The sequence below is a fragment of the Capricornis sumatraensis genome, chromosome 6 (assembly GCF_032405125.1).
Source record: "Capricornis sumatraensis isolate serow.1 chromosome 6, serow.2, whole genome shotgun sequence".
Classification (NCBI taxonomy): Eukaryota; Metazoa; Chordata; class Mammalia; order Artiodactyla; family Bovidae; genus Capricornis; species Capricornis sumatraensis.
In genome coordinates, this window is record NC_091074.1 from 111,261,240 (window position 1) to 111,284,348 (window position 23,109).

Genomic DNA, 23,109 nt, shown 5'->3' on the forward strand with positions numbered 1-23,109 from the left:
GGAAAAACAATAAAGCAGAGTAAGATGGGGGGTGGGTGGCAATGGTTGGTGAGGGATACAAAAGATTGCAGTTTTAAATCAGTGGTCAGAGCAGACCTCACTAAGAGAGTGACATTTGGGAAAGAAAAGGGAAACTGCAGGGAGAAAAGCATACATTAAAAACCACTTTGGGGAACTTTCCTGGTGGTCCAGTAGTTAAGAATCCATGTTACAAATGCAGGGGTCATGGGTTTGATCCCTCTTTGGGGAACCTTGCCCAGTGGGGAAAAACATTTTAGTGGTTCTTTGTCATAGAATAAATTTCTGACTTTATTATTATTATTTACTTAGTCAGCTGTGCCAGGTCGTAATCATGGCATGCTGGCTCTAGTTCCCTGACCAGGGATGGAACCGGAGCCCCCTGAACTAGGAACTCAGCATCTTAACTATTGGACCACCAGGGAAGTCCCGAAGTCCTGGCTTTAAACATGGACTTCAGGTTGTTGGTGGCCTGGCTCCTGCTTCCCCCAACCTCATCAACCTCCAGTGTGCATACTCCCCCTATGCTGCACAGCCCAGATGCGTAATGTTGTGTTATGTATTATGTATGTATTATACATTATGCTACTCATAGCATATGTGTGTATATATATATATATATATATATATATATATGTATATAATAGCATAGGTTTGTGGAAGAACAAGGAAAGTTAGCTGAATGGAGCTACATGGCAAAAATCCTAGCCATAAAGTATTCAACCCCAACCTCAAGCTCCCTTATAACTGTAGATCATTAGTATATGAAGGAGCGGTTAGAGGTCTTCCATTTCAGAAAGGCCCAGAGAGGGATAGCAGTGCCCATGGGGTCACACAGACTTATCTGCACATCAAAGCCAGATATTCTGCAGAAGTAATATTTTGTAGACTTTTCATGAGACATCAAGTTCCTCCACCGAACCTCAACAGGAGAAATGACTGGCTGAATTTTCCCTCCACCAACTGAGCAGTCATGAGCTGAGCACCCAGTTTAAAGGGGCCCTGGCTGATCTCTGTGATAACTGAGGCAGCACCGTCTTTTCTGACTGGGGATTCTGTCCTGTCCTGGGGCTGTAGGTGTGCGCTGGAAAGACAAGGGCAGATTCTCTGCTGTTTCTCAGGAGAAGGGGAGCCTACTAGTACAGAATCCGGAAAGAATCTCTTGCCATGGACTGAGGCTTGGCTATCTACGGTGTTAGCATTATGAACTGGGATTCTGTTCTCTGTCTGGGTGCCGGAGGAGGGACGTCTCTGGGAGGTCAGGAAGTAAAGGGGCACTTTAGAACTTGAGGACTGTTATAACACAAACGAGGAAGTGAGAACTAAGTGTGAAGTTCATCAGATTGTAACAAAGCCAGCAAAAATAGTCAAATGAATAAAGCTGTGTTGAAAATCCTTTGATGGAAGGTGGGGGAGTGCATGGGAGCCTGCTAGCGTGAAGGTTAAGTCCTCTTATTTCTGTTGCCCAGGTGAGACCCAGAGAGGTGAGAAATTACACCCAAATCACCAAGCTCCAGAGGCCCGGATGCTTCAAGAACACCTCTTCTCCCCATTGGTTCCTCCATGGGGCCTGGCACATCCCTGACAGCCGAGGCTGTCCCCCTGCGACCCCTTCACAGTGCTGGCCCCATGCTTTTCCCTGAGGCTGCCCAACCCAATTTCCCTTAACACTTACTGTCTTTCAGACTGAGGCCCTTAGAAGCTGTGTGGCCCTGCGCAAGTGGCTTGGCCTCTGAAGTGGCTTCCTCTCATAGTGTTGTCGAACCCAAGATCATGCGCCCAGTGCACAGTAAAACCAAACAAACCGAAACGTCAGAGTTTGGAGCAGAGAAAGGTTTATTGCAGGGCTGAGCATGAAGAACAGGGCGGGTAATGCTCAAAAGGACTCAAAATCCCTAACGGGTTTCAGGGAAGGGTTAAAAAAAAAATTATTTGTCTGCATTGCATCTTAGTTACGGCATGCAGGGTCTTCCACATGTCATGTGGGATCTTTCCTCTCTAGTTGTGAAACACGGGTTGTAGAACACAGGCTTAGTAGCTACAGCATTCTGGGTTAGTTGCTCCATAGCATGTGGGATCTTAGTTCCCCAACCAGGTGAACCCATGTCCCCTGCATTGCAAGGCAGATTCTTAACCACTGGACCACCAGTGAAGTCCCTCTGGGGAAGCATTCTTAAAGACAAGGTGAGGGAGAGGAGTTGCAGGGTGTGTGATCAGCTTGTGCACAATTCTCTGACTGGTTGATGGTGAGGTAACAGGGGGGTATCACAGGGGTCAACAATATTAACCCTCAGGCTCCAACAGGTCTGGGGGTTACACACTCACGGTCATCTAATGTTAACTTCTATTTAGCATCTGCAAAACATTTGCATCAGACACTGTTATCTAGATACTTCAGGAAGGAATGTAAGATTCTGTGACTGCCATACAGCCGATTTTTTTTTTAAGTTCTTACCAGTTTCTCCTGGTTCAGTACCCAATTTTTGTCACTACATGTTCCCCCTTTCAGTCACTAATTCTTGAGTCAGCTTTTTGTGGCTCAAGAGAGACTTAGGAGATGAAGTTTTCTACAAAGATGAAGCAGGCAGAGGAGGTAGGAAGGGTCTGTCCCAGGAAGGAACCACAGGATCCTGTTCAGTTACAACAGAACGGAAATATTTGCTGCTAAGGATGACAATGGCTACCATTTTTTGAGCAAGCTCTGACTGCCAGTTTCTCTGATGAGGATTTAACACGCAAGACTTCACTTGACACACTTCTATTATTCTTTCCATTTTACCCACCAGGAAACCAAGGCTCAGAAATGTAAAGCCATTTCCTGGAGGTCCTGCAGCCAGTTCTTGTTGGCGCAGGATTTGAAATGAAGTCATATTCCAGGTTCAAGGTCTGCTAGTGCTGCCTCTGGTAAGGTTTCTCTAAGAAGCCACTTTCCTCCTAGAAGGACTGGCAAAGGGTTGCTGCTGCGGCTGCTAAGTTGCTTCAGTCGTGTCCGACTCTGTGCAACCCCATAGATGGCAGCCAACCAGGCTCCCCCATGCCTGGGATTCTCCAGGCAAGAACACTGGAGTGGGTTGCCATTTCCTTCTCCAATGCATGAAAGTGAAAAGTGAAAGTGAAGTCGCTACTAAATATATTTTAAATTAAATACTGTTAAAAATCCCTCATCCCCTATAAAACTCTCCCCACCCCAAGCAGGATGGATGAAATAGACAGAGAATACAGAAAAACGGCTACACCAATAAAAAGAAAGTTTACCATCCTAGTTATTAAAGAAATACAAATTAAAATTACAATCGTGTATTGCTTTTCATTTCAGATTGGGGGGAAAAAAAAAACAAGAAAAAGGAGAAGAAGAAGAAAAAGAAGAAGGATGGTTACATGAAAAGCTTGGGGCATAATTTCATTAATTTACTTCTAACTTCTTGTTATTACGTCCAGAAGACGGACTTAACAGGTGCTAAGCTGTTTATTATAACAAGCAATAAATCCTTTTATGATCATGGAAAGACAAGTCAAGTGCAAAACAGGAAGGGGCCCAAAGGGAAGGCAGAAGGGACCCCGCTGTGCTGCGCTGGCGGCTCTGGCCCAGAGGCCGGCTCCGCTCCCTTCTTGGAGCTCGGCAGGAGGTCCGGCCGGTGGGTGCGCCCGAGGTTGCGGGGACACTGCGGGGACCACAAGTCCCAGGCGCCCGCGCGCGCGCCTCGCCCGGACCACGTGACCGCGCAGCCCCGGTCGCGATCGCAGCGGCTGTTCGGGCTCCGAGCCCCAGTCCCGAGCGAGCAGACGCGGCCCCGGCGCCCGGCCGCCCAGCACGCTCACCATGGCGGTGAGTCCGCGCGCCTCCTGGAGGAGCGGCCGCGGGGTGGGCGCTGGGACCTTGGAGCAGGCGACCCCGGGCATCCCGCGGCGCCCCTGGCAGGGGGCCGGTGAGGGGCTGTGCTGGCAGCGGTGTCACCATCGGGAGCGGGAGAGCTGGCCGGGCTTTGGGGTTTTTATTTGTTCCTCCTGCTGGGAGTCAGTCCGGCTTGACTAGCAGTCAGCGGATGAGGGTCGCGGTACGCTGGGTGAAGACAGCCGGGCGGGGGTTCCCCCTGCTCTGGGCGCGGTGACTTGGGGGAGATTGCGGGGCGGCGCCCGTGAGGAGGGAATTCTCGGAGCACTTCAGCCGGCGGCGGGGCTCGCCTACACACACCCCCGGGCGGTTCCCTGCCTTCGCAAGTTCGTGATCTGATTTTTTCGGAGAAAAAAACAGAGCTTGCCACTTTCCATCCTCTTACACTTGGGTTGGAAATAGCGTTTCAGATAAACTAGTGTTCTTGATAGAGTTCATCTGGGCTGGAGAGAATTGACAGCTTGCAAACTCTTCGGTCTATGAATAAATCATAAATCATGTACACAGTTTTCTTCCTCCAGGAAGAATGTCATAGAGTTGAAGATTCAGGAAGCCAGCGCAGTGCGTTAGTCAAACGCACACACCCAACTCCCGACGGCCCTCTAAAAGGGGAAACAGATGGGAAGGGTTCATAGGAAAAGTTCCCCAGCGAGGCAGTGCTAGGACTGGGACCTTAATCTGCCCCTGAACTCTTTGGCTTATCAATGAGGGCGCTTTTCTGGAAGTGCTTGTTGTTGTTGTTGTTTAGTGGCCATGTAGTGTCAGACTCTTTTGCGAGGCAATGGACGGTAGTTTTCCAGGTTCCTCTGTCCCTGGGATTCTCAAAGTGTGAGTAACTCCAAATGAGAAAATAAAGAAACAAGTCCCGTGATTGCTGTCTTTTTCCCCGTAGCCCCTCCCCACAGGGTGGGGCCCTGAACCAGACACACATAATTTAGCTACTCGAGACCCTGATTTATCCAAAGCTGTGAAACTGGATGAGAGGCCCGCCCCTTGAGTGTCTGACCACAGGGCTCTTTGACTGGAAACTGCAGCTCCAAGTCAGGGTGTGCTGATTTGAATCTTTTTCACGGGTGAAAAGGCAAGAGAGGTGAGTCTTTGTCCCTCCTTCGGGCCCCTCACTCCCCAGTGGGGTGGACGCTCTGTGTGGATACTTGCAGCTTGGAAAACCTGCACTGTCCATCTGCCCTGACTGCTTCCTGCTTCAGAAGATGTCCTAGCCACCTGCCTCCCTGGCTGGGTTAGGTGTCTTCCAGGGATCTTCAGTCCCCAGTAACCCCAGATGCCCCACTCCCCGGGGCTCCCCCTTGCTGAACACATAAACCCCTTTGTACTATTTGTTCACTCCCTCTCCCCTAACAAACAGGTGCTCCTTGGGGGCCAAGGACTTGTCTCATTTGTCTCCAGCACCTGCACCCCTAGCACAGCCTTTGGGGGTGTTCCGATCTACTGCGAAAATTGTTTGGGGTCGCTGAGATAGCTGACCCAAGCCTAAGGATGACAGAAAGATCCCAGTTTTGGAACCTCTCTGATTAATTAGCCACAGGGGACATTCCAGTCATGCCAGCTGCTTTATCAAATGAAGTTGGAGTAGGGGTCAAGGCGCCATACCTCACTCCAGCTGCAGAGACGGTGCTGCAGGCTTCTGAAATTCCATGAGTGCAGTTCCAGTGTAAATGCAGTTTCACAGGATGACTTGTACCTATTTGTTTTTGCCTATCAATTTGTTGTGAACATTTTGCCACCTCAATGGATACTCTTTTTGAAATCGTGACATAGGGTATCTCTGGGTAGTAGGACTCAAAATAATTTTTTACTTTCTTTTTGGTACTGTTTCAGCTTTTTCCATTAAGCAAGTATCACTTTCATATTAGGGAGATAAAAAGCTATCTTTATTTTTTAATTATCTAACATGATTTTTTAAAGACTTTCTAGGTTTCAGTTTTCATCTTACGAGGTTTTGGACAAATCCTTTCCCCTTTTGGAACTCCTTTTACCCATCTGCAAATGAGAAGTGGTTAGAAAAGGGCTAGAATTGGACCAGATCAGTGTTTTACACATTGAATTTCAGCAGAGCTCAGACCTCTCTCCCCTCTTCACCAAAAGCCCTGTGTTTTATATTGTGGAATTACAAGGAACATTTTGTCAGTGTTCTGTGGGGGAAAAAGGTGAAAACCAGGCGACTAAAAAGTCTCTGAGAAAATGTTCTGGAGATATACTAGCATGGTGACTAGTTAATAATACTGTACTGTAGATTTGAAGGTTGCTAAGAGTAGACCTTTAAAGTTCTTATCACAAGAAAGAAACATTGTAATTGTCATGATGGATGTTAACTAGACTTCTTGTGGTGACCATTTTGCAATATACACATATATGGAATCATGTTGTACACCTGAAATGAATACATTATTTGTCAATTATGTCTCAATTTTAAAAACTTTCGGGACACTTGTCACTCTGGCATTTGGAGATTCTAATATTTGGCCATTGTCTTTGAAAGTGAAGTCTTCCACCAGCTGATCCCAACTCAGCCAGGATCTGCTTGGCAATAGCTGGGCACTGACAGTGCTTCTGCTGGTTGAGGTCTCACCCGGTGACAGGAGGGAAACATCCCTTCTTTGAGTGTGAGCTGACTGATTTCTCTGGCTTTAATCTTGCCAATCATTAAGCCTGATGCAGGCATTTAGAATCCCATTCAGTTCCCATCTTGTCCTCTTCTGTTGGTCACTGAGAGGCAGCATAGAAGGATGGGGCTTTGGCATCTAACTTGATTCGGGTTTGAATCCCAGTTCTGCCAACTTATTAATACTAGCTTTGTGACCTTCAGCAAATTACTTTTCAGAGCCCAGTTCCCTGTTTTCTTTCTTATACGATGGACCTAATTGGCCCTGCCAAACAGAAGATTGTGGTGAAGTGAGATATTATATGCAAAGCTCTTGATGCCACCCAGAACACAGGGTGGACCAGCTGCTCTTCGAGAAGAGCCTTCAGACAGGTGCTGCATGCTCTTTGCTTCTACCTTCATTCTTTCCATAAGACTGTGAGCTCATCAAGGGCAGACACATTAACCTCTCTCCATAATGCTGGACATGGGATTAAGCTCAGCAACTGTTTAGTGAATTTTGGGTGAACAGGTGTGCAGTACACACTGAAGACAGCTGACCCTGGGCTCATCCATGATAAACACTGCTGGAACAGAATGGCTGGGGCCCTGGGGGTAAGAAGAGGCAGTCAGTCCTCAGCTTAGCACGTCCTCATTGCCTTTCAAGGGCATAAAGGAGTCATCTCTGCATGACTGAAAGCACTGTGACTGGTTGGTCCAGTGAGGATGGGCACCCTCAAGCACCTTACATGTACCGGGCACTGTGCTGTGCTCAGTAGCTCAGTCATGTCTGACTCTTTGCATCCCTATGGACTGTAGCCCACCAGGCTCTTCTGTCCGTGGGGATTCTCCAAGCAGGAATACTGGAGTGGGTTGCCATGCCCTCCTCCAGGGGATCTTCCCAACCCAGGGATCGAACCCAGGCCTCCCGCATTGCAGGCAGATTCTTTACCATCTGAGTCACCAGGGAAGCCCCTACCTGGAACAGGCCAGCTCAATTCTAGCTCTACTGCTCACCCACTGTGGGACCCTGGGCAGTTCCCTGCCCTGTCTGGCTTCAGTTGGCTCTGATGGCTTCTAATGGCCTTTCCAGCGCTTAAATCCAGTGACCTTGTTTTCCTGGGTCTTTAGAAGAGGTTGCTGGAGAGCAATCGGGAACATGATTTCCACTGCCCTAAGCCCCCTCTGATGCAGTCCCTTCTCTTTCAGATGCATTTCATCTTCTCAGATGAGGTAGTGCTTCTCTTTGATTTCTGGAGCGTCCACAGTCCTACAGGTAAGAATTGGGAAGCCCAGACTTGTAGACTGAGTAACCTGGGCAGTGGGAACCCAGGTTCTCATTATTGTTATGCTCTGTGGACATTTTCGGGAGCCTGACTCTGCTTCCATAAATATTGAGCGGTAACTTTGCATTTGTCATTCCATTTGGAATCTCTGCCCTTCAGACTGCAAAGAGCTCTTTGTGAGGCCCAGAGAGAGGCACGAGGGTGCAGCTTCCCCCTCCATTACAGGGGAAGGAACTGACACCCAGAGAGGGGGAAAGACTTGTCCAGGGACACATAGATCAGGCCCTCTTGTTGCCTCCTAGCACCTCCTTCATACAGGGTTCACTGTCTAGTGTCAGCTCAGAAGCCCGGAGTAGCTGCTGCAGCCTTTGACCTCAAGTGAGACATAAATTTGAAAGAGACGAGTATTCCTTTGACTTGAAAAGGCAGAGTTGGGCACTAATTCATGATGGAGTTGTGTTTCCACTTAAGCACTTACATGTTAAAAATAGACTGCTGAAACCAGAGCTTTCACTGCAGGGATCCAGTTGTCTCTGTGAAGAGTCCACGTCTCCCATCTGCCCATTGTCTCTGATCTTCTCTCTCTCTCCAGCTCTTTATACTTTCTCCCCCTATACCTGTTAGACCTGACTCATATTTGTTTTCTTTAGTCTTTCACCATTTTTAATTTCTGGGCTTATAATCTCTGCTGGCAACCTATGGATGGAAATTGCTGTGATCACAATATATCTACCTACAACCTGGGGATAGACTATGGAAGGCATTGTAACATAATAGAAGGAACAAAGAAACAGAGCAGGATGCCTTGTTTCCTAGTTGAGTAGCTTTATTTAGTTACAGTCTGTTATTACCTCTGTTAACAGAAATAATACATGTTTCTCAAAAAGTTACTTTGAAATAGGACATGTGATTTTGTTAACTCTAGCTTGGTAGGCAGATTATAAAATAAAAGTGATAGGACTGTTCTTAGATCAGCAATGATAGTGGCAAAGGCAAAGATTATGAATAATCCAATTCTGTAGAGCTCAGGTCCATTTAAAACAATGTCATTTAATGGCAGAAGACAACAAAATTCTGTAAAGCAACTATCCTTCAATTAAAAAAAATTAATTTAAATAAATAAATAAAACAATTTAAAAATCACTGTGTTTTGGAAGTGTCAATTCTTAGTTCTTAATTTATTCATTCAATAAATTGTGTTGAGTACCATCAAAAAATAAAAGGAATAAAAATAGACTGGAAGAAGCCCAAACGCCCATCACTACAGGTATTGATCAAAATTGATGCTGGTTGATAGCTAGGACCTCAGCAGGGGTTGTTGGCTGAGGTCTTTGTGGCAAGGTGGCTAGGTTCCCAGAGTGAGTGTCCCAAGAGAAAAAGGTAGGGGAAAAAAGGGAGACAGCAAGAACAAGGTAAAAAAAAAAAAAAAAAAAAGCCTAGTTTTTAAGACCTAGCTTTGGAAGTCAGAGAGCATCATTTCCACCTTTATTGGCTGAGGCAGTCCCAGAGGTCTTCTGGGACAAGGGGAGGGAACACAGATGCCACCCCTTAATGGCAGGAATGCTGCCACTGTAAGAAGAGCATGTGGGGTGGGATAGAGCAAGGCGGCCGTCTCTGCAGAATCTAATCTTTCACAGACATTATGAAGCCACAGAAATAAGGTGGACCTCCGTGAACTAAAGGGAACCCATGCACCGTGTTCAGAGGACGCAGTGCTGCCTGCTGGGGTGCAGGTGGGGCGGTGTGCCGGTGGACATGCTCCCCGCCACTCCCCGCCGGCTTTGCCAGGTGGCTTTTCCTGCTGAGCCCAAAGCTACACTCCAGCAGACCACTCCCATCAACAATGGGCTGGAAGGAGAAAGAGACAGGAGTTTTGAGCCCAGCAAGAGTGGGGAAGAAGATGGGAGGGGAAGGGGTTAGGAATGGATTCAGAGGGAGAGTGGGGGGAGGTGCCAAGTCCCCAGAGAAGCTGCCAGAAGGGGAGCAGTGTTTGCCCGGCTGGGCTCTGTAACTCAGTCTCCTTCGACAGGCATGGCCCTTTCCGTGTTGGTCATCCTGCTTCTGGCTGTGTTGTATGAAAGCATCAAGGTTGGCAAAGCCAGGCTGCTCTACCAGGCCCTGATGAACCTGTCCATCCCCACAAGCCAGCAGCTTATCGAAGAGACAGACCAGGATTCTTCAAGTTCAGACTCCCTGCCTGTCAGCAGAAGCCCTCTCAGGTAACAGACATGGGGTGGGGGCAACGGGCAGAGTGCTCACACTCACCTTGAGAGGTAGGCTGGACCTGCAGGACACTTAGCCCCACTTCATCCAAGGGAAACTGAGGCCCAGGGACAGACCGGAACTTGCCCAAGCGCTTCCAGTTAGTTTGCAGTGACGTGGACTACAGCCAGGTCTCCTGATACCCAGGCTGGGGCTCTCTGAACAGCCACGTGGGAGGCTCCAATCTCTCTGACTCCGGTGCAAGCCTCAGTCCAGCAACAAGGGTGTCTGTTCAGCCCACCCCCAAACCACAGCAGGTCTTCTTAGATCACTAAGGCTTCCAAACCCAAGATGGTACCTGCAGCTCTTCTATACAAATGATAAAAATTTGTTGTCAGCAGCGTACCAGCTTGGTAGAGGGCAACCTCTTGCTCCTTCCTTCCCTCCCCGTTCTGATAGCCACTGGGGATTCCCATTCTGTCCTCTCTACAGCACTGGCTGTGCTAACTGTGTCTGTCTGCTCCTTAGGTGGGGGCCTGAACAGTCACAAACCCGCTGCAAGGGAGGTGTTTTTGTACTGGTCTTACTAATATATGTTTTACTGATGAGGACATTTCAGTTCAGAGAGGTTAAGACGCTTATGCTGAGCCACAGTTAGCACGTGGCAGAGCTAGAAATTAGTCTGTTACCAGGGTCCATGCTTCTTCCATTGTAATACTTCCATTCACAGCTCACAGTTGATTCAGGGGGGGAAATGTCTGCCTTACTGATGATTTTCTATTATCCTTTGTCAGATGTGATTGATCACATATCTCATTTTCCCTTTTTGCCCTGGATACCAGGAAGCTCAGAGCTCAGTGTGGTAGAGAAATGATTATCCCAAACTCCTTGTACAAGTCCCTCTTCCCTACTCTATCACTGGTTTCTGACATGTCTCTTTAAAAATAAATCTCTCCTGGGTTAAGCGTACGGATTATAAAGAAGCTAGTCCTGTACCTTGGTTGCTCTTTCCACTCCCTGACACCAACTCCTAGCTTCCAGCTCTCTGCCGGCATTAACTGGGCGTTCCTGTCCATCTAGGTGGTTTTTGTGTCACTTCGGCCAGTCTCTGCTCCATGTCGCTCAGGTGGTCGTGGGCTACTTCATGATGCTGGCGGTTATGTCCTACAACACCTGGATTTTCTTCGGCGTGGTCCTGGGCTCCGGTGTGGGCTACTACCTGGCCTACCCACTTCTCAACATGACTTAGCTGGCTGAGGGTGAGGGCTCTGGGGGCTGGAAGGACCTGGGGCACCTTGTTCCACACCTTGAACCCCATGTCTCCTGTTTCTTCTGCTGGCTGTTCTCAAGGCATTGCCGGCTCCTGGAAACTTTCAGCTGAAGCCAGCACTTGCTCCCTGGAGTTCTGAGGCCATTGCCGCTCCTCAGCCAGGTTGCAGAGGGCCCTGGCGAAGTCTTTCTGTGCCTTTAAGAAGGCTGCTGTGACAGGAGGTGGGGTGGAGACCAGAACCTGGGGGCAGATTTCATAACCATGGCAGCATTTGCTGGATCCCTTTCCCTCTCTTGGGGCGAAAGTAAGTGACAGCTGACTAAAGGCAAAGAAGCAGGATCTTACCAGGGCTGTGACCTACCCTCCAAATACGGTGAGCTCCTCCCATGGGATGGCACTGCCATGGGAAGATGATAGTTAAATGGATTAGGTGTCGGGGAGGGGAGCTCTTTGTGGCCCTAATCTTATCCTGATCCTCCTCCTAATGCAAAACCAAGAATTCAGAGTAATACTCAATCATGATGTTTTCTATTTATTACTTACTGCTCACCCATAGTGATCTGGTGGGGAAACATGATTCGTTCAAATACTGAGTAAGCCACAGTATCGACTGAAGATGAAATAAGCCATCAAGCCAATGAGTAGAGTTAGGTGGGGGCTCTTCAGATATTGAACCTTTTCGCTTGAAAGAAAAGGAAAGAATAGACCCAGGGAGAGAAAATCACTGCTGTCTACTGTAATGTCTATACTCAAGTACCTCATGGGCTAGAGGAAAGATGGTCTGAAGCTTTGAGAATTAAAAAAGAAATTATTTTAATAAATATATATTTTTAAATAGTCTGTGGGTGTCTTCTGTTTCTCCTCATTCAAACAGCAAGCTCACGGAACCCTGAGAGAAAACTGCAGGAGCTGAGTAGGGCTGCCCAGGGCCTGAGTCTGTCTGTCTCCCATGAAGACAACTCTGTGCTCCGCAAACCCAGCACCGAAACGCTGTTCCCTCAGCAGACACCCTCAGTGCCGGCCTAGTCAGTAAGCCATTCTTCTGTTCATGTAACAAATAATGATTAGAAAAAGAACTGTCACATGGACTACAAACGCCTATGTCGGCACTGTTATTAGCACCTTCTCTCCCTGAGGGCAGAAGCAAAAATATATCAAAGCCCCTTTTATTTTTTTTTTTTTATTTATTTATTTTTTTACCCTGGCCAGAACCAGTTTATTGGTCGAGGTGAAGGGCTTGGGCTCAGGCCTCCCCAGCAACCTAGAAATCCATGTCCTCGGCCAGGTCCTGGAGATAGGCCATGTACTGGTCTGAGGTGAGGGAGAGGGGTTGGCTGTTGGAAATGTGCAGGTCGACAGTATTCTCCAGGGAGGAGGCACCCCCTTGCCGCGCTATGTCTACAAGAACCCTGAGGCACATGGGGACAACCTTGACCATCACAAGCCTCTTGATCCATGGCTGGTCCTGGGGCCATGACTGCCCCACACAGAACCAGAGGGTATAGAGTGGCGAACGTCTGCTTCCTTCAGTGAAGGTGATCAGATCTTCCTCGTTTGCCAACAGCTGCTTCAGGGGGTTTTCAGAGACTCCCGAGTTTGGGCAAAGAGCAGGGATGTCTGATTCGGGGCTCAGGAAGAGCTGAGGGGGGTTCTCAGAGGTCATAGTCAGATTCGAGGGCCCTCCTTCTGGGCTCAAGTCCATGTCACTCAGTAACTTCTGCACAATGTCTTCCTGGGGATCAGAGGTACTGTGTCTGCCATTGTCTTGAGCGGTATCTGGCTCAGGGATGTCCCTGACTCCTGAGTTCACAAACTCATAGATCTTGTGCGGGTCTTGGGAGTCCTTGCTGTGGTCCTCCGCTAAACGCAACACTTCCTTCCGGTCCAAAGCCCCTTTTAAAAGTTACAGTAAGAAAAGAGCTGAAACAAAGTATACTGTGTGACGCCTTCAGTACTGATCCGTGTATTCTCCCCACATAAGCAGGGAGATGGAAAGCTGCTCAGTGTCACAACTGGTGTCAAGATTTGTAGTCTTGTAGTTGGACGGTCAGGCATCCACTTTCATGTCCAGCTAAGACCCCTCCCCTGCCCTGAGGCACTGCTGAGATCATCTCTGTAGGTGATCAGCAGCCTCTTTCGTTTGATAGTCTCTTTAAATACAGTTGAGGGTTTCACAGCATGGAGGGCTTTTTAAAAAATCTACTGTCTAGAGAAATGGATTATATGGCCAGGTTAAAGTAGGCATTTCAACGGTCTTCAGAGTCAAGTCACAAAAGGTGGTATTTTCTCTACTCAAATTTTTGTTTTTAACAAACACCTATATAATACTTACTATCTACCAGACAGGCAGTGTTCTAAGCACTTTAGAGTATTAACTCATTTAATTCCCACAATAAAGTAGAAAGTATTTCTGCCCTTGTCTCAGAGATGAGGAAGCTAAGGCAGCTAAAAACAGTCACCCAGCTAATAAGTGGTCAGGCTCCCTGGCCTAGAGTCTGCTCATCAGCTCAGATGAGGGCTGTGGCTGAGGCAGTAACTGGCTTTGGCCCCACGGCATCCAGTGGAACAAGGGTGTGAATGCAGACAGTGGAGGCTGAGAAGTCTGTGCTGTGTGGATTTCACCCTAACAGAACGGAAATTGTTTCAGGGGACCTGGGGTGGGGCCCAGGAGCCTGTATTTCTGACATACAACACTGCCGTCCTCCCTCAACCCGGGACAAATGCTGCTGGGCTGGCCGAGAGCCCCAGCTTCAGAATCCCACGGCCAGGATTTGCATCCCTGTTCTGTCGCTTACTAGCTATGTAAGGTTGGATGGGTGACTTTACCTCGCTAAGCCTCAATCTCCTCTATTAAAGGATAAATATCTTCTGTGAGGGCCGCTGGAGATGAGACAGTCTGGGTAAAGTGCCCCACAACAGCGCCTAGTTGTTAAACAATAGAGTTTAGTAAATGGTAGTTCTTATGCCTCCCAGGCCCACAGATGGAAGACAGGCTCAAAGCTATCATCAGAAAGGATACGTCTGATTGGCAGGTGAGATGGAGTGGAATCTGGGTTCTTATAAACATTTAAAATCAGGGAACATTTTTATTAAAGTTATTCTACTTTTTAAAGACTGCTTACATGGTCTTTGGAAAATGCTGAAATAAGTAAAATGACCATGAATGTTTTCTCACTACTGTTTCCTGCATTAGTCCTGGGCCTGAAATCAGAGGAAATGGAAGCTGCTCTTCAACTGGAGACTCAGGCTCTCAGGTGCCATCCATGATGGACGACAACGCAGGGACCCTCCCCATCTTCTCTGCCTGGCTTCCTAGGGTGTAGGACCCGCAGGAGTCAGTGGACGACAGGACTGGTCCTAACCCTGTTGCCCTGAGCCCGAGAGTAGCTGGGATGCTGGGATAGTGCTTGGAAAGCCTAACAGTTCCAGGGTTAAGTACCAAAGGAAGCATGTCACAGTGCTTTCACGCATGTTAACCAACCCAGGTCTGTTACAACCCCTACCCTCACATTCCCAGAGGGTACAGACTGCTCTCGGAACCAGATTTGATTTCACCCCAAAAGCTTGAGTCAGGTTTCATTGCAGACATTTATTTCTGTTTTGTTAATTTCAAATATTCATTGACCTCTTATATCAGATTTAAGGCAGAGAAAAGATACACGTCCCAGGACTGCAGGCAAGGCTGGTAACTGGGCTTAGATGGGGTACTTTACCCTCTACCAGTTCTGCCAAGGAGACCTCACCACAGAAAGTATAGTATGTGACGCCTTGGGACACAGGGAGCACTGAGAGGCAGGTCAGTCAGGGAGTTCAGAGAACAGAAGGCGTGGGAGAGGGCAGGACTCACAGGGCCTTGCTGGAGGGGAGCCCCCCAGCCCTTTCTCCACGGAGGACTCTGAGGCAGGACCAGGGTGGGCTGCTGCCAACCGCAGGGTTCCGAAGACAGGGTCCCACGCTGCTTCACCTGGTCAGGCAGGGGCTCGGAGGTGGGCCAGCTCAGGCATCGGAACTACTGTCCTCAGCGTGCTCACCTTCACCTCACCCCGTGGCTCATCTAAAGCCAGCGCTGGCTGTGCAAAATTGTGCCTAGGGAAGGGTTGGTAGAGAAACCTTTGCACCGGTTTCCTGGGTCTTCATCCCAGCCAGTCAATGTCATCATCATCGTCATCATCTCCAAAAAGGGGTGTTGGGGGCGGGCGTCCCTTCATGCTCTGACAAGACAGGAAAGAGTAGTCAGTCCTCCCTTGTCCCTGCACCAGATGGACTTCCCGCCTGTGCAAGATGAAGTGACCAGCATCTTTCCCAGCTCCAGGTGGGAAAGGAGACTGCTGGTGAGGGTTTAACGGAAGGGACGAACCCTGAGGCCAGCAAACCCCAGGCTTCCAGAAAAGCTGAGACAAGCAGTCAGAGAAGGGCGGCAATCTTTCAACACGGAGACAAGAAGACCAACTTTGTTTGGCTCGTTTCGTCATTTATTTGAGAAACACATGTATTGATTGGACAGGTTTTCTCACATGTGGTAACTTACACATTTCGTGTGGGAAAAGGAAGGGGGAGCAGGATAGGGACACACAGAAGCAGAACCGCCCTCAGGGCAGAGGACACAGGAAGAAGGGAGCTGGGAAGAGTACAGTCACATCTGAAAAAACGCTGTTGTGGCCTGCGGTAGCCTGCCTGGCTCTGGACGTGGGCCCACCATTCAAGAGAGAGTCGAATTTAAAGTCTTGGCCACCCTACCAAGTGGAGAATCCCAAGATGAAGAAAACCCAGGAACATAGGTTCATATCCCTGGTCTCACTGGCCCTCTGTCCCTCCCATCAGGCAGGAGAATAAGGGGGATTAACGAGCCAGAAGAAATTCTACCCCCTTTCCGTGACTTTAGCCTCTGGCCTTTTCCCTCTAGACTGGCAGGGAAAATCCTATGGGTTGCTGGGACTGACGCTGAAGATAGGCACTCCCGAGTGTTCTCTACTAAGTAAGGTACCTTCTGCTCTGGTGAACTACTCTGGCCCGGGATCGGACTTCCCAGGGCCAGCCAAAGGAAGGCGGTGCGATATGATCGGAAGTCCCTGGGCTAATGCCATCTCCACCCCCAACCAACAGACCTCGAACCTCTCCCTGGGCATCCGTGAAGTGATCTCTAAACTCTGATGGTATGGGACCTTAAAACGTGGCTCACTGCCTCTGTTTTGTTCCAGCTGAGGTTCTGGTGTGCATCTGCCAGCTATGTGACCCTGGACCACCTATTTAATGTTCCAGAGCCGTGGCCTTCTTTCTACAAAACGGAATAAAAGTGCCTACAGTTCACTGAACTGGCAGAAGATTAACTGTCTATAGTTTTCAGAGTACCCCAAAAACAGACATTAACTTGATGATATTAGTATTAACACCAATAATGTTCTGCTAAAGTAAAAAAACTCCATCCATATATAGGACAGTCACTTGAGATATTCAATTGGCTTTTTGTTCATATTCAGAACTCTCAAATGAAAATGTAATTCTTGGGAAGAAAGGCCAGTGGGAGGAACCAGTGCGCTTTCCCGGGGAACACAAGCAAGAGAGAAAGGGTTCTTGTACATAGGAGCCGGATCCCAGCTCTGCCACAGCTGTTTTCCCAAGGTCTTGGCAAAAAGCAGAATCCATTTTGGTGGATACAAAAGGGGAGAAAATCTGCCCCCATTCACCTCATATTTCTGTTCCTGGGATGGACAGCCTGACTCTGATCTGTGTTCTCCACCCACATTTTACCCTAGTGAAATTATCACAACAGTCAAACGTCCTAGAGAGAGCTAAGAATGCTTGTAACTTAGCACAATGGGGACCACGAATGCAAGAAACGGGGTTCTGATCCAGGCTTAGTCAGCAGATCACCTTTCTGGCCTAACTTTGGAGTTCTGTAAAGTGAGGCTACCCTATCAGTTGTTGCTGCTGTTGGTTTACTCACTAAGTTGTGTCTGACTCTTTGGGGCCCCATTGACTGTGGCCTGCCAGGGATTTCCCAGGCAAAATTACTGGAGTGGGTTGCCATTTCCTACTCCAGGGGAATCTTCCCAACCCCCGGATCGAACCCGTGTACCCTGTGTCTCCTGGACTGGCAGGTGGATTCTTTGTCACTGAGCCACCGGGAAGCCCTACACTCTCAGCACTTAACCCATTCTCTGCCCAGGGATATTGTGATAACAAAACGAGGCAGCAGGTGGAGAGTAGGCTGATGAAGCAGAAAATGCTTAGAAACAGGTGGTCTGAGTAGGAGCCTGGGGTTTGAGTCCTAGCTGTACCATTAACTCACTCTGTGGCTTTAGGTAAATCATCCTTCTGAACCTCAGTCTGTCTATGAATACAGACGCCAGACAAGAAGACCTTCAAAGTCCTTTCCAGTTCTAAAATAAAACACCTTAGCCGCGTTGAGGTCTGGAAACCTGGGGCTTTAGCATTCTAATATGGGACTAAGCAGCCCAACTTTCTTCAAGCAGAAATTACTGCTGCATGAATGGAGGCCATGGTCCTTTTTCAAGAATAGAGTGGTATCTGCCCATCCCCACCAGGCTTACAGAGCCGCTCCCTCCCAGCCCCAAGCCTGCTCGCACAGGGCCCTGAACACAGAGCCCGGGGGTGGGCCACCGGCAGACCCCCTTCCTCTTCTCACAGCCAGCGGGGAGGGGCCCCCAGGGGGCGGCGTGGGGACTTGGCAGGGCCTGGGAGTTCCTTACCACTTCGTCTTCATCATCCTCCTCAGCCTGTGCTTTGGGCTTTGGAACTTTCAGAGCTGCCCCTTTAAACAGTTCATCCTCTTCATCCTCAGAGAGGCTGAAAGCAAAATCAGGAAAATCAAGTCATAGGAAAATGTTCCTGCCCCAGGCCACAGTGCCCACAGGCTCTGGGCTAAATATCCAACGGCTGCGGTGACTGCCCAGGAATCCTCCGCTTCTCCACACTCACCCCCAGCACTCTTACTCCCTCCATAACCTACAGCCAGAGCAATCTTTTAAAGCCAGTAAATCAGTCACATCACTCTTGTGCTTAAATCCCCTTAAAAGCTGCTCACTGCACTTAAAGTCCAAACTTCTAACAGTGACAACAAAATCTCACATCCCTTGGCTCCTACTGAGTTCTCCAACCTCGACATACACCACTCTTCTCCCGCCCACTGTGCCTTCTTCCTGGACTGCGTTGCGCCCCTCCTACCGCAGGGCCTTGCGTGTGCTGGCCTTGCTTTCTGCAAACGCTCCTGCCCACTCTTGGCAGAGAAGGCTCCTATCCATCCTTCAGGTCTCAGTTTACATGTCACCTTCTCGGAATCCTTCCCTAGTCACCCGACCGAAAGTAGAATAAGTCCCCCTTTATTCTCTATTATAACCCTGATTCTTTTTTTTTTAGAAAGCATTTATCATGCATTTATAACATACAGTTGACTCCTGAAGAATACAGGTTTGACCCATGCAGGCCCAGTGATATGTAGACTTTTCTCAATAAACACGATTTGCACTTGGGTGAGTATGCAGGTGTTCAGTCGCTAAGTCGTGTCCGACTTCTTGAGTCTGGAGATGAGCCAATTGTAAAGTTACACACACAGGGTCAGCACCCTTAACTCCTGTGTTGTTCAAGGTCAACTGTATAAGCATTTGTTTGTCTTCCCTAATAGACTGTAAGCTCTTCAAGTCAAAAACCAACTCCACCTTGCCTCCCACACTCCCACAAAGCCTACTGCATGGCAGGTACCGAGTAAATACGTGAATGAATGAGTGATTCAGCCAGCCAGCCAGTCTCTGAGGATGAATCACTTGCCCTGGAAAAACTGGAGACAACCTCCACAGGCAGCCGCCTGCTCCTGAAGCTGCTCAGGGACACACCTGGGATGCTGAGAACAGTGTTCAGATGCAGGTGCTGCTCCTGAGGCTGCCGGGGCTGCCTCTGGGCTGCACGGTTCCTGGGAGGGAGCAGCCGAGCTTGTGGCATCCCTGTCTTCCTGGAGCTCTGGAGGCTGAGGCTCTCCTCCGGGACGTTCAGGTCCCACAGCCAGTGGGTCCACCTTCTCGGGGTCTGAGGTCGGGGACAGTCTCAGGGAGCTTTCTTCCTCCCTGACACGGGCATCTCCCAGTGCTTCCTCGCCCTCAGAGTCCACAGCTACGGGGCCTGGGGGCCTGGGGGGAACTGAAGCTGGGGGTCCCAGAGCTCTTCGTGAGGGGAGGCAAGCCAGTTCGGGAGGGACCGAATGTTCCTTTATCTCTAAGCTCGCCTCTGTTTCTGAGGGCTCCCCTTCCCTTCTCTGTGCGTCATCCTGGGGGGTGGGACAGCCCTGAGGAGACGGCGGGGCATCTTCCTGGACCAGCCGCTCCGACAGCACTGCAGGGGGCTCCCGCCTCTCCCCGTCCAGGGGTGCCTGAGACTGTCCCGAGGGGCTCCGAGGTTGCGCCTCGTCCTCTTCCTCTTCCTCTTCATTGCTGCTCTCTCCTTTCTCTTGCTCGTGTTGGTTTAACAGCTGAAGGGTCACCATCTGTTCAGAAGCCAAGAAGGAGGAGAGGATCACTGACCAGAAACGGAGGCACTCCCAGTTCTTCAGTCTCTATTAACACAATTGGTCATTGAGTTCAAGTAACTCTGCTGTTCTGTTATTTTTCAGTACAAATGCCTTTATTTCTTCCTCTCAAAAGAAGCTGCCCATATCTGTATAGACATCCTAGTTACTGATCAACAATCTTGAATAATTTTTCACTCAGGATCCTTTGGACGGCACTTAAGCAATGAGATACCCATCTCAATAACACAAATGACAGCCGGCTGTACCTTGATGGTGTTCATGATGGTCCCCAGAATAGCCCTGCCTTTGTAAGACTCCTCCAGCTCAAACTCTCCCCGCAAGGAGTGAAACACCTGGTTCATAATCTTCTTGACCTGCACGACCACGTGAGGAGAGAGAAACAAGATCAAAATGTATGCTGCCAAAGTCAAGCGACTAAGGGATGCACGTAAATTCCAGAGAGGGGCTTCTCTCCGGTGGTTCAGTAGCTAAGACTGGGCTCCCAACATAGAGGGCTCAGGTTCCCTTCCCAGTCAGGGAACGAGATACCACATGCCACAACAAAGACTCAGCACGGCCAATTAAATTGGATGTTAAATAAATAAATTCCAGAGTGAGGTCTAGAAGGCTTAAATGAAGCCCTCTTAGGACTCTGCAGTAGGACACAGCTGGTCAGGAACTGAGACACCGAAGGCTGACACTGTGGAGGGGACAATGTTGAACAATCAGCAGCACTTGGCAGAAGGGCTATAGGAAGGACGGGTAAGCTGTGGCGTGTGTGCTTAAGACTCTCAAAGACGGCTCACCGACGCCACCCTCCCACTGAGGCCACTCCTGGAGCTGCCACAGGCTACGAGGATTAGTGGCCAGAAGACACTGGCACGCTCCCCACTCCTCTCCTGTGACTTAGAAACATTTCCCTTATCTGTCAAGACCTCAGCATGGGGCTCTTTGGGTTTGCCACCAAAGAGACAGGTTCCAATGGGTTAACTCTGATTTAAGTCAGATGGTCGGAGAAGGTGATGGCCCCCCACTCCAGTACTCTTGCCTGGAAAATCCCATGGATGGAGGAGCCTGGTAGGCTGTGGTCCATGGGGTCACTAAGAGTCAGACACGACCAATTCACTTTCATGCACTGGAGAAGGAAATGGCAACCCACTCCAGCGTTCTTGCCTGGAGAATCCCAGGGACGGGGGAGCCTGGTGGGCTGCCGTCTGTGGGGTCGCACAGAGTCAGACACGACTGCAGCAACTTAGCAGTAGCAGCAAGTCAGATGGTGGTGGATCGGAAAACAAGCTAACGACATAACACACTGATGACAAAAATCCTTTCTGAAGGCCTGCTATGCATACGCGACCGCCCTATAGGACGCGGTTCGCTTCTCTGAAATGCTAGCTCACCTTTTCTGAGGGGTCAGCAGCAGTGGCTTCGACCCCAGACGTCTGGGCCTTGCTCTCTAGGTCCTTGATGTGCTGTGCATTTTGCTCTCTCAGGGATGTGACTTGGGCCTGGAGGGCTGAACACTGCAAAAACGAACAGGCTGTGGCTGTGGCCTGGGAACCTGGACTTCCGGGTGAAGGTCAGGAAGCCCAGGAGGAGGAGAAGCATCCAAAGCTTTAAGTGTCAACCTCACGTCGGCCTGCTGACATCCACACCCCTCCACCCACACCCCAGGCCTGCTGACCCAGAGCACTCCACTTCCTCATCGCTCAGTCCCAACTCACCGCTCCATCTCCTCTTTCCCAACAAGGTCACTTGCCTTGTTCCTAATTAGGTCAAGAATATGATGAAAAACGGGAGGGAGGGTCTGATGACCCTAGTCACACAGACATATGAACGGGTGCCACCAAGACTGCCTTCCTCATCTCTGAGTGGAAGATTTTCAACTGGATACTTTAACTGACCTCCAGATACGAGGACTTCCATACGTGGTGCTGAGCCATCCCTCCTTCTCTCTCTCGTTTTATGCCAGATGATCCCACCACACCTGTGCTCCAGCCCATCTCAGGGCCTTTGTCCAGAACACCTGTGCCCTTCCCCACCTCATCAAAGCTCCTTGTCCCTCTTGCCTCTGCTCCCCTGGGCATTTCCTCTTCTGGGCCTCACAGCATTTAATGCTTCTCTTTGTTTCTCGGTTCTCCCTTTCTTGATTGTGAGACTCCTGAGGAATGTTCTTTGTAAGCCTTTTCCCTAACAGAGTGTCTGGAACACAACTGGCACTCAATAAGTATTTGCTTAGTAAATGAAGGACCAAATTATAATGGAAAACATAGTCCAGAACATGAATGCTGCTTTTTCTTTTTCTAGGTCACTGACCTGTCATCCCAAATGAGTACGTGAAATATGACTGATCAACCAAAGAGCTGAACCAGTATGATTCTGTTTTCAAAAGTGATTAACATCTTTCAGGTACAAAAGGAGCTACAAGACTTGAACAACCTGTTTGCCCAGGCTGCTTAAGTCCAAGGGAAAACACTCACCTTCTCCTCCAGCTGGAGCAGCTGCTGCCGACTGGCGTCTCTCTGTGTACACACCTCCTGGTACTGCTGCAGGTGTTCATTCTTGGCAGATGCCAACAGCTGCTCACACTTGGCTTCCCACTGGGTCTGCAGCTCAGCCTGTACTAGAGACAGCTGCTAAGAGAAAGTAATCACTGTATCCTGGGGGCTCTAACTACATCTTGGGAAACCCCATCTTTAACAAGGCAAGAAAGTTAAGAGCCCAGATTTAGCAGAGAAACAACCATCTGGAAGACCTTGGTTGTCAGGACTCTAAAAGGTACTACAACCAGATCAAGGGAGACTGTCTACAGACAGGTCCCCAGGGCCATAATATGATCACACTTTTCAGGATCTGGACCTTTAGACCTTTTTAAACAGAAGAAATTTACTTCCCTCCAAAACTCCACAGATGATCAAATGGAGGACACCAATTCACTCTAACTAAAGAACATACGACATATAAACATGAATGCTGAAACTTACAAAAAGAAAAGTGGAAAGCGGAAAGTGGAGTCGCTCAGTCGTGTCCGACTCTTTGCGACCCATGGACTGTAGCCCACCAAGCTCCTCCGTCCATGGGATTCTCCAGGCAAGAATACTGGAGTGGGTTGCCATTTCCTTCTCCAGGGGATCTTCCCGACCCAGGGATCGAACCCAGGTCTCCTACATTGCAGGCAGACGCTTTAACCTCTGCACCACCAGGGAAGGGCTGCTGTCAAATGACTAGAGATTAGCTGTGTCCTGCCACTGCCCTGGAGAAGGCCATGGCACCCCACTCCAGTCCTCTTGCCTGGAAAATCCCATGGATGGAGGAGCCTGG

The 23,109-nt window shown here is 49.2% G+C and overlaps 2 protein-coding genes and 1 pseudogene across 3 annotated transcripts in view; 1 reads left to right on the plus strand and 2 right to left on the minus strand.

The window, feature by feature from the left end:
• Window positions 1-3,824: 3,824 nt before the first annotated feature.
• On the plus strand, window positions 3,825-11,883 carry SLC31A2 (solute carrier family 31 member 2). 2 transcript variants are annotated; one of them, XM_068974652.1, is made up of 4 exons: window positions 3,825-3,844; window positions 7,722-7,788; window positions 9,828-10,017; window positions 11,081-11,883. In XM_068974652.1, exons 1-4 carry the CDS (start codon window positions 3,839-3,841, stop codon window positions 11,247-11,249), a joined length of 432 nt encoding a protein of 143 aa, XP_068830753.1. In that variant the 5' UTR covers window positions 3,825-3,838; the 3' UTR covers window positions 11,250-11,883. The 2 variants fall into 2 exon arrangements, with proteins under 2 accessions (XP_068830753.1, XP_068830752.1); XM_068974651.1 differs by lacking the exon at window positions 3,825-3,844 and having other exon boundaries at window positions 7,679-7,788.
• Window positions 11,884-12,513: 630 nt separating this feature from the next.
• LOC138080815 (interferon regulatory factor 3 pseudogene) lies at window positions 12,514-14,741 on the minus strand (annotated as a pseudogene).
• Window positions 14,742-14,910: 169 nt separating this feature from the next.
• FKBP15 (FKBP prolyl isomerase family member 15) overlaps window positions 14,911-23,109 on the minus strand; it is a 61,969-nt gene continuing 53,770 nt past the window's right edge. The window contains exons 23-28 of the mRNA XM_068974035.1: window positions 22,269-22,421; window positions 21,189-21,311; window positions 20,055-20,162; window positions 19,121-19,764; window positions 17,981-18,077; window positions 14,911-15,481 (exon numbers count right to left, since the gene is read on the minus strand). Of these exons, the coding sequence (XP_068830136.1) occupies window positions 15,404-15,481; window positions 17,981-18,077; window positions 19,121-19,764; window positions 20,055-20,162; window positions 21,189-21,311; window positions 22,269-22,421 (1,203 nt within the window). The 3' untranslated portion in view covers window positions 14,911-15,403. The remainder of the gene's footprint in view (window positions 15,482-17,980; window positions 18,078-19,120; window positions 19,765-20,054; window positions 20,163-21,188; window positions 21,312-22,268; window positions 22,422-23,109) is intronic.

Coding starts and splice junctions, on each gene's coding strand:
- SLC31A2 (XM_068974651.1), top strand. CDS start 7,701: ATGCAGTCCCTTCTCTTTCAGATGCATTTCATCTTCTCAGATGAGGTA. Junction 7,789..9,827: donor GAGCGTCCACAGTCCTACAG/GTAAGAATTGGG, acceptor CTCCTTCGACAG/GCATGGCCCTTTCCGTGTTG. Junction 10,018..11,080: donor GTCAGCAGAAGCCCTCTCAG/GTAACAGACATG, acceptor CTGTCCATCTAG/GTGGTTTTTGTGTCACTTCG.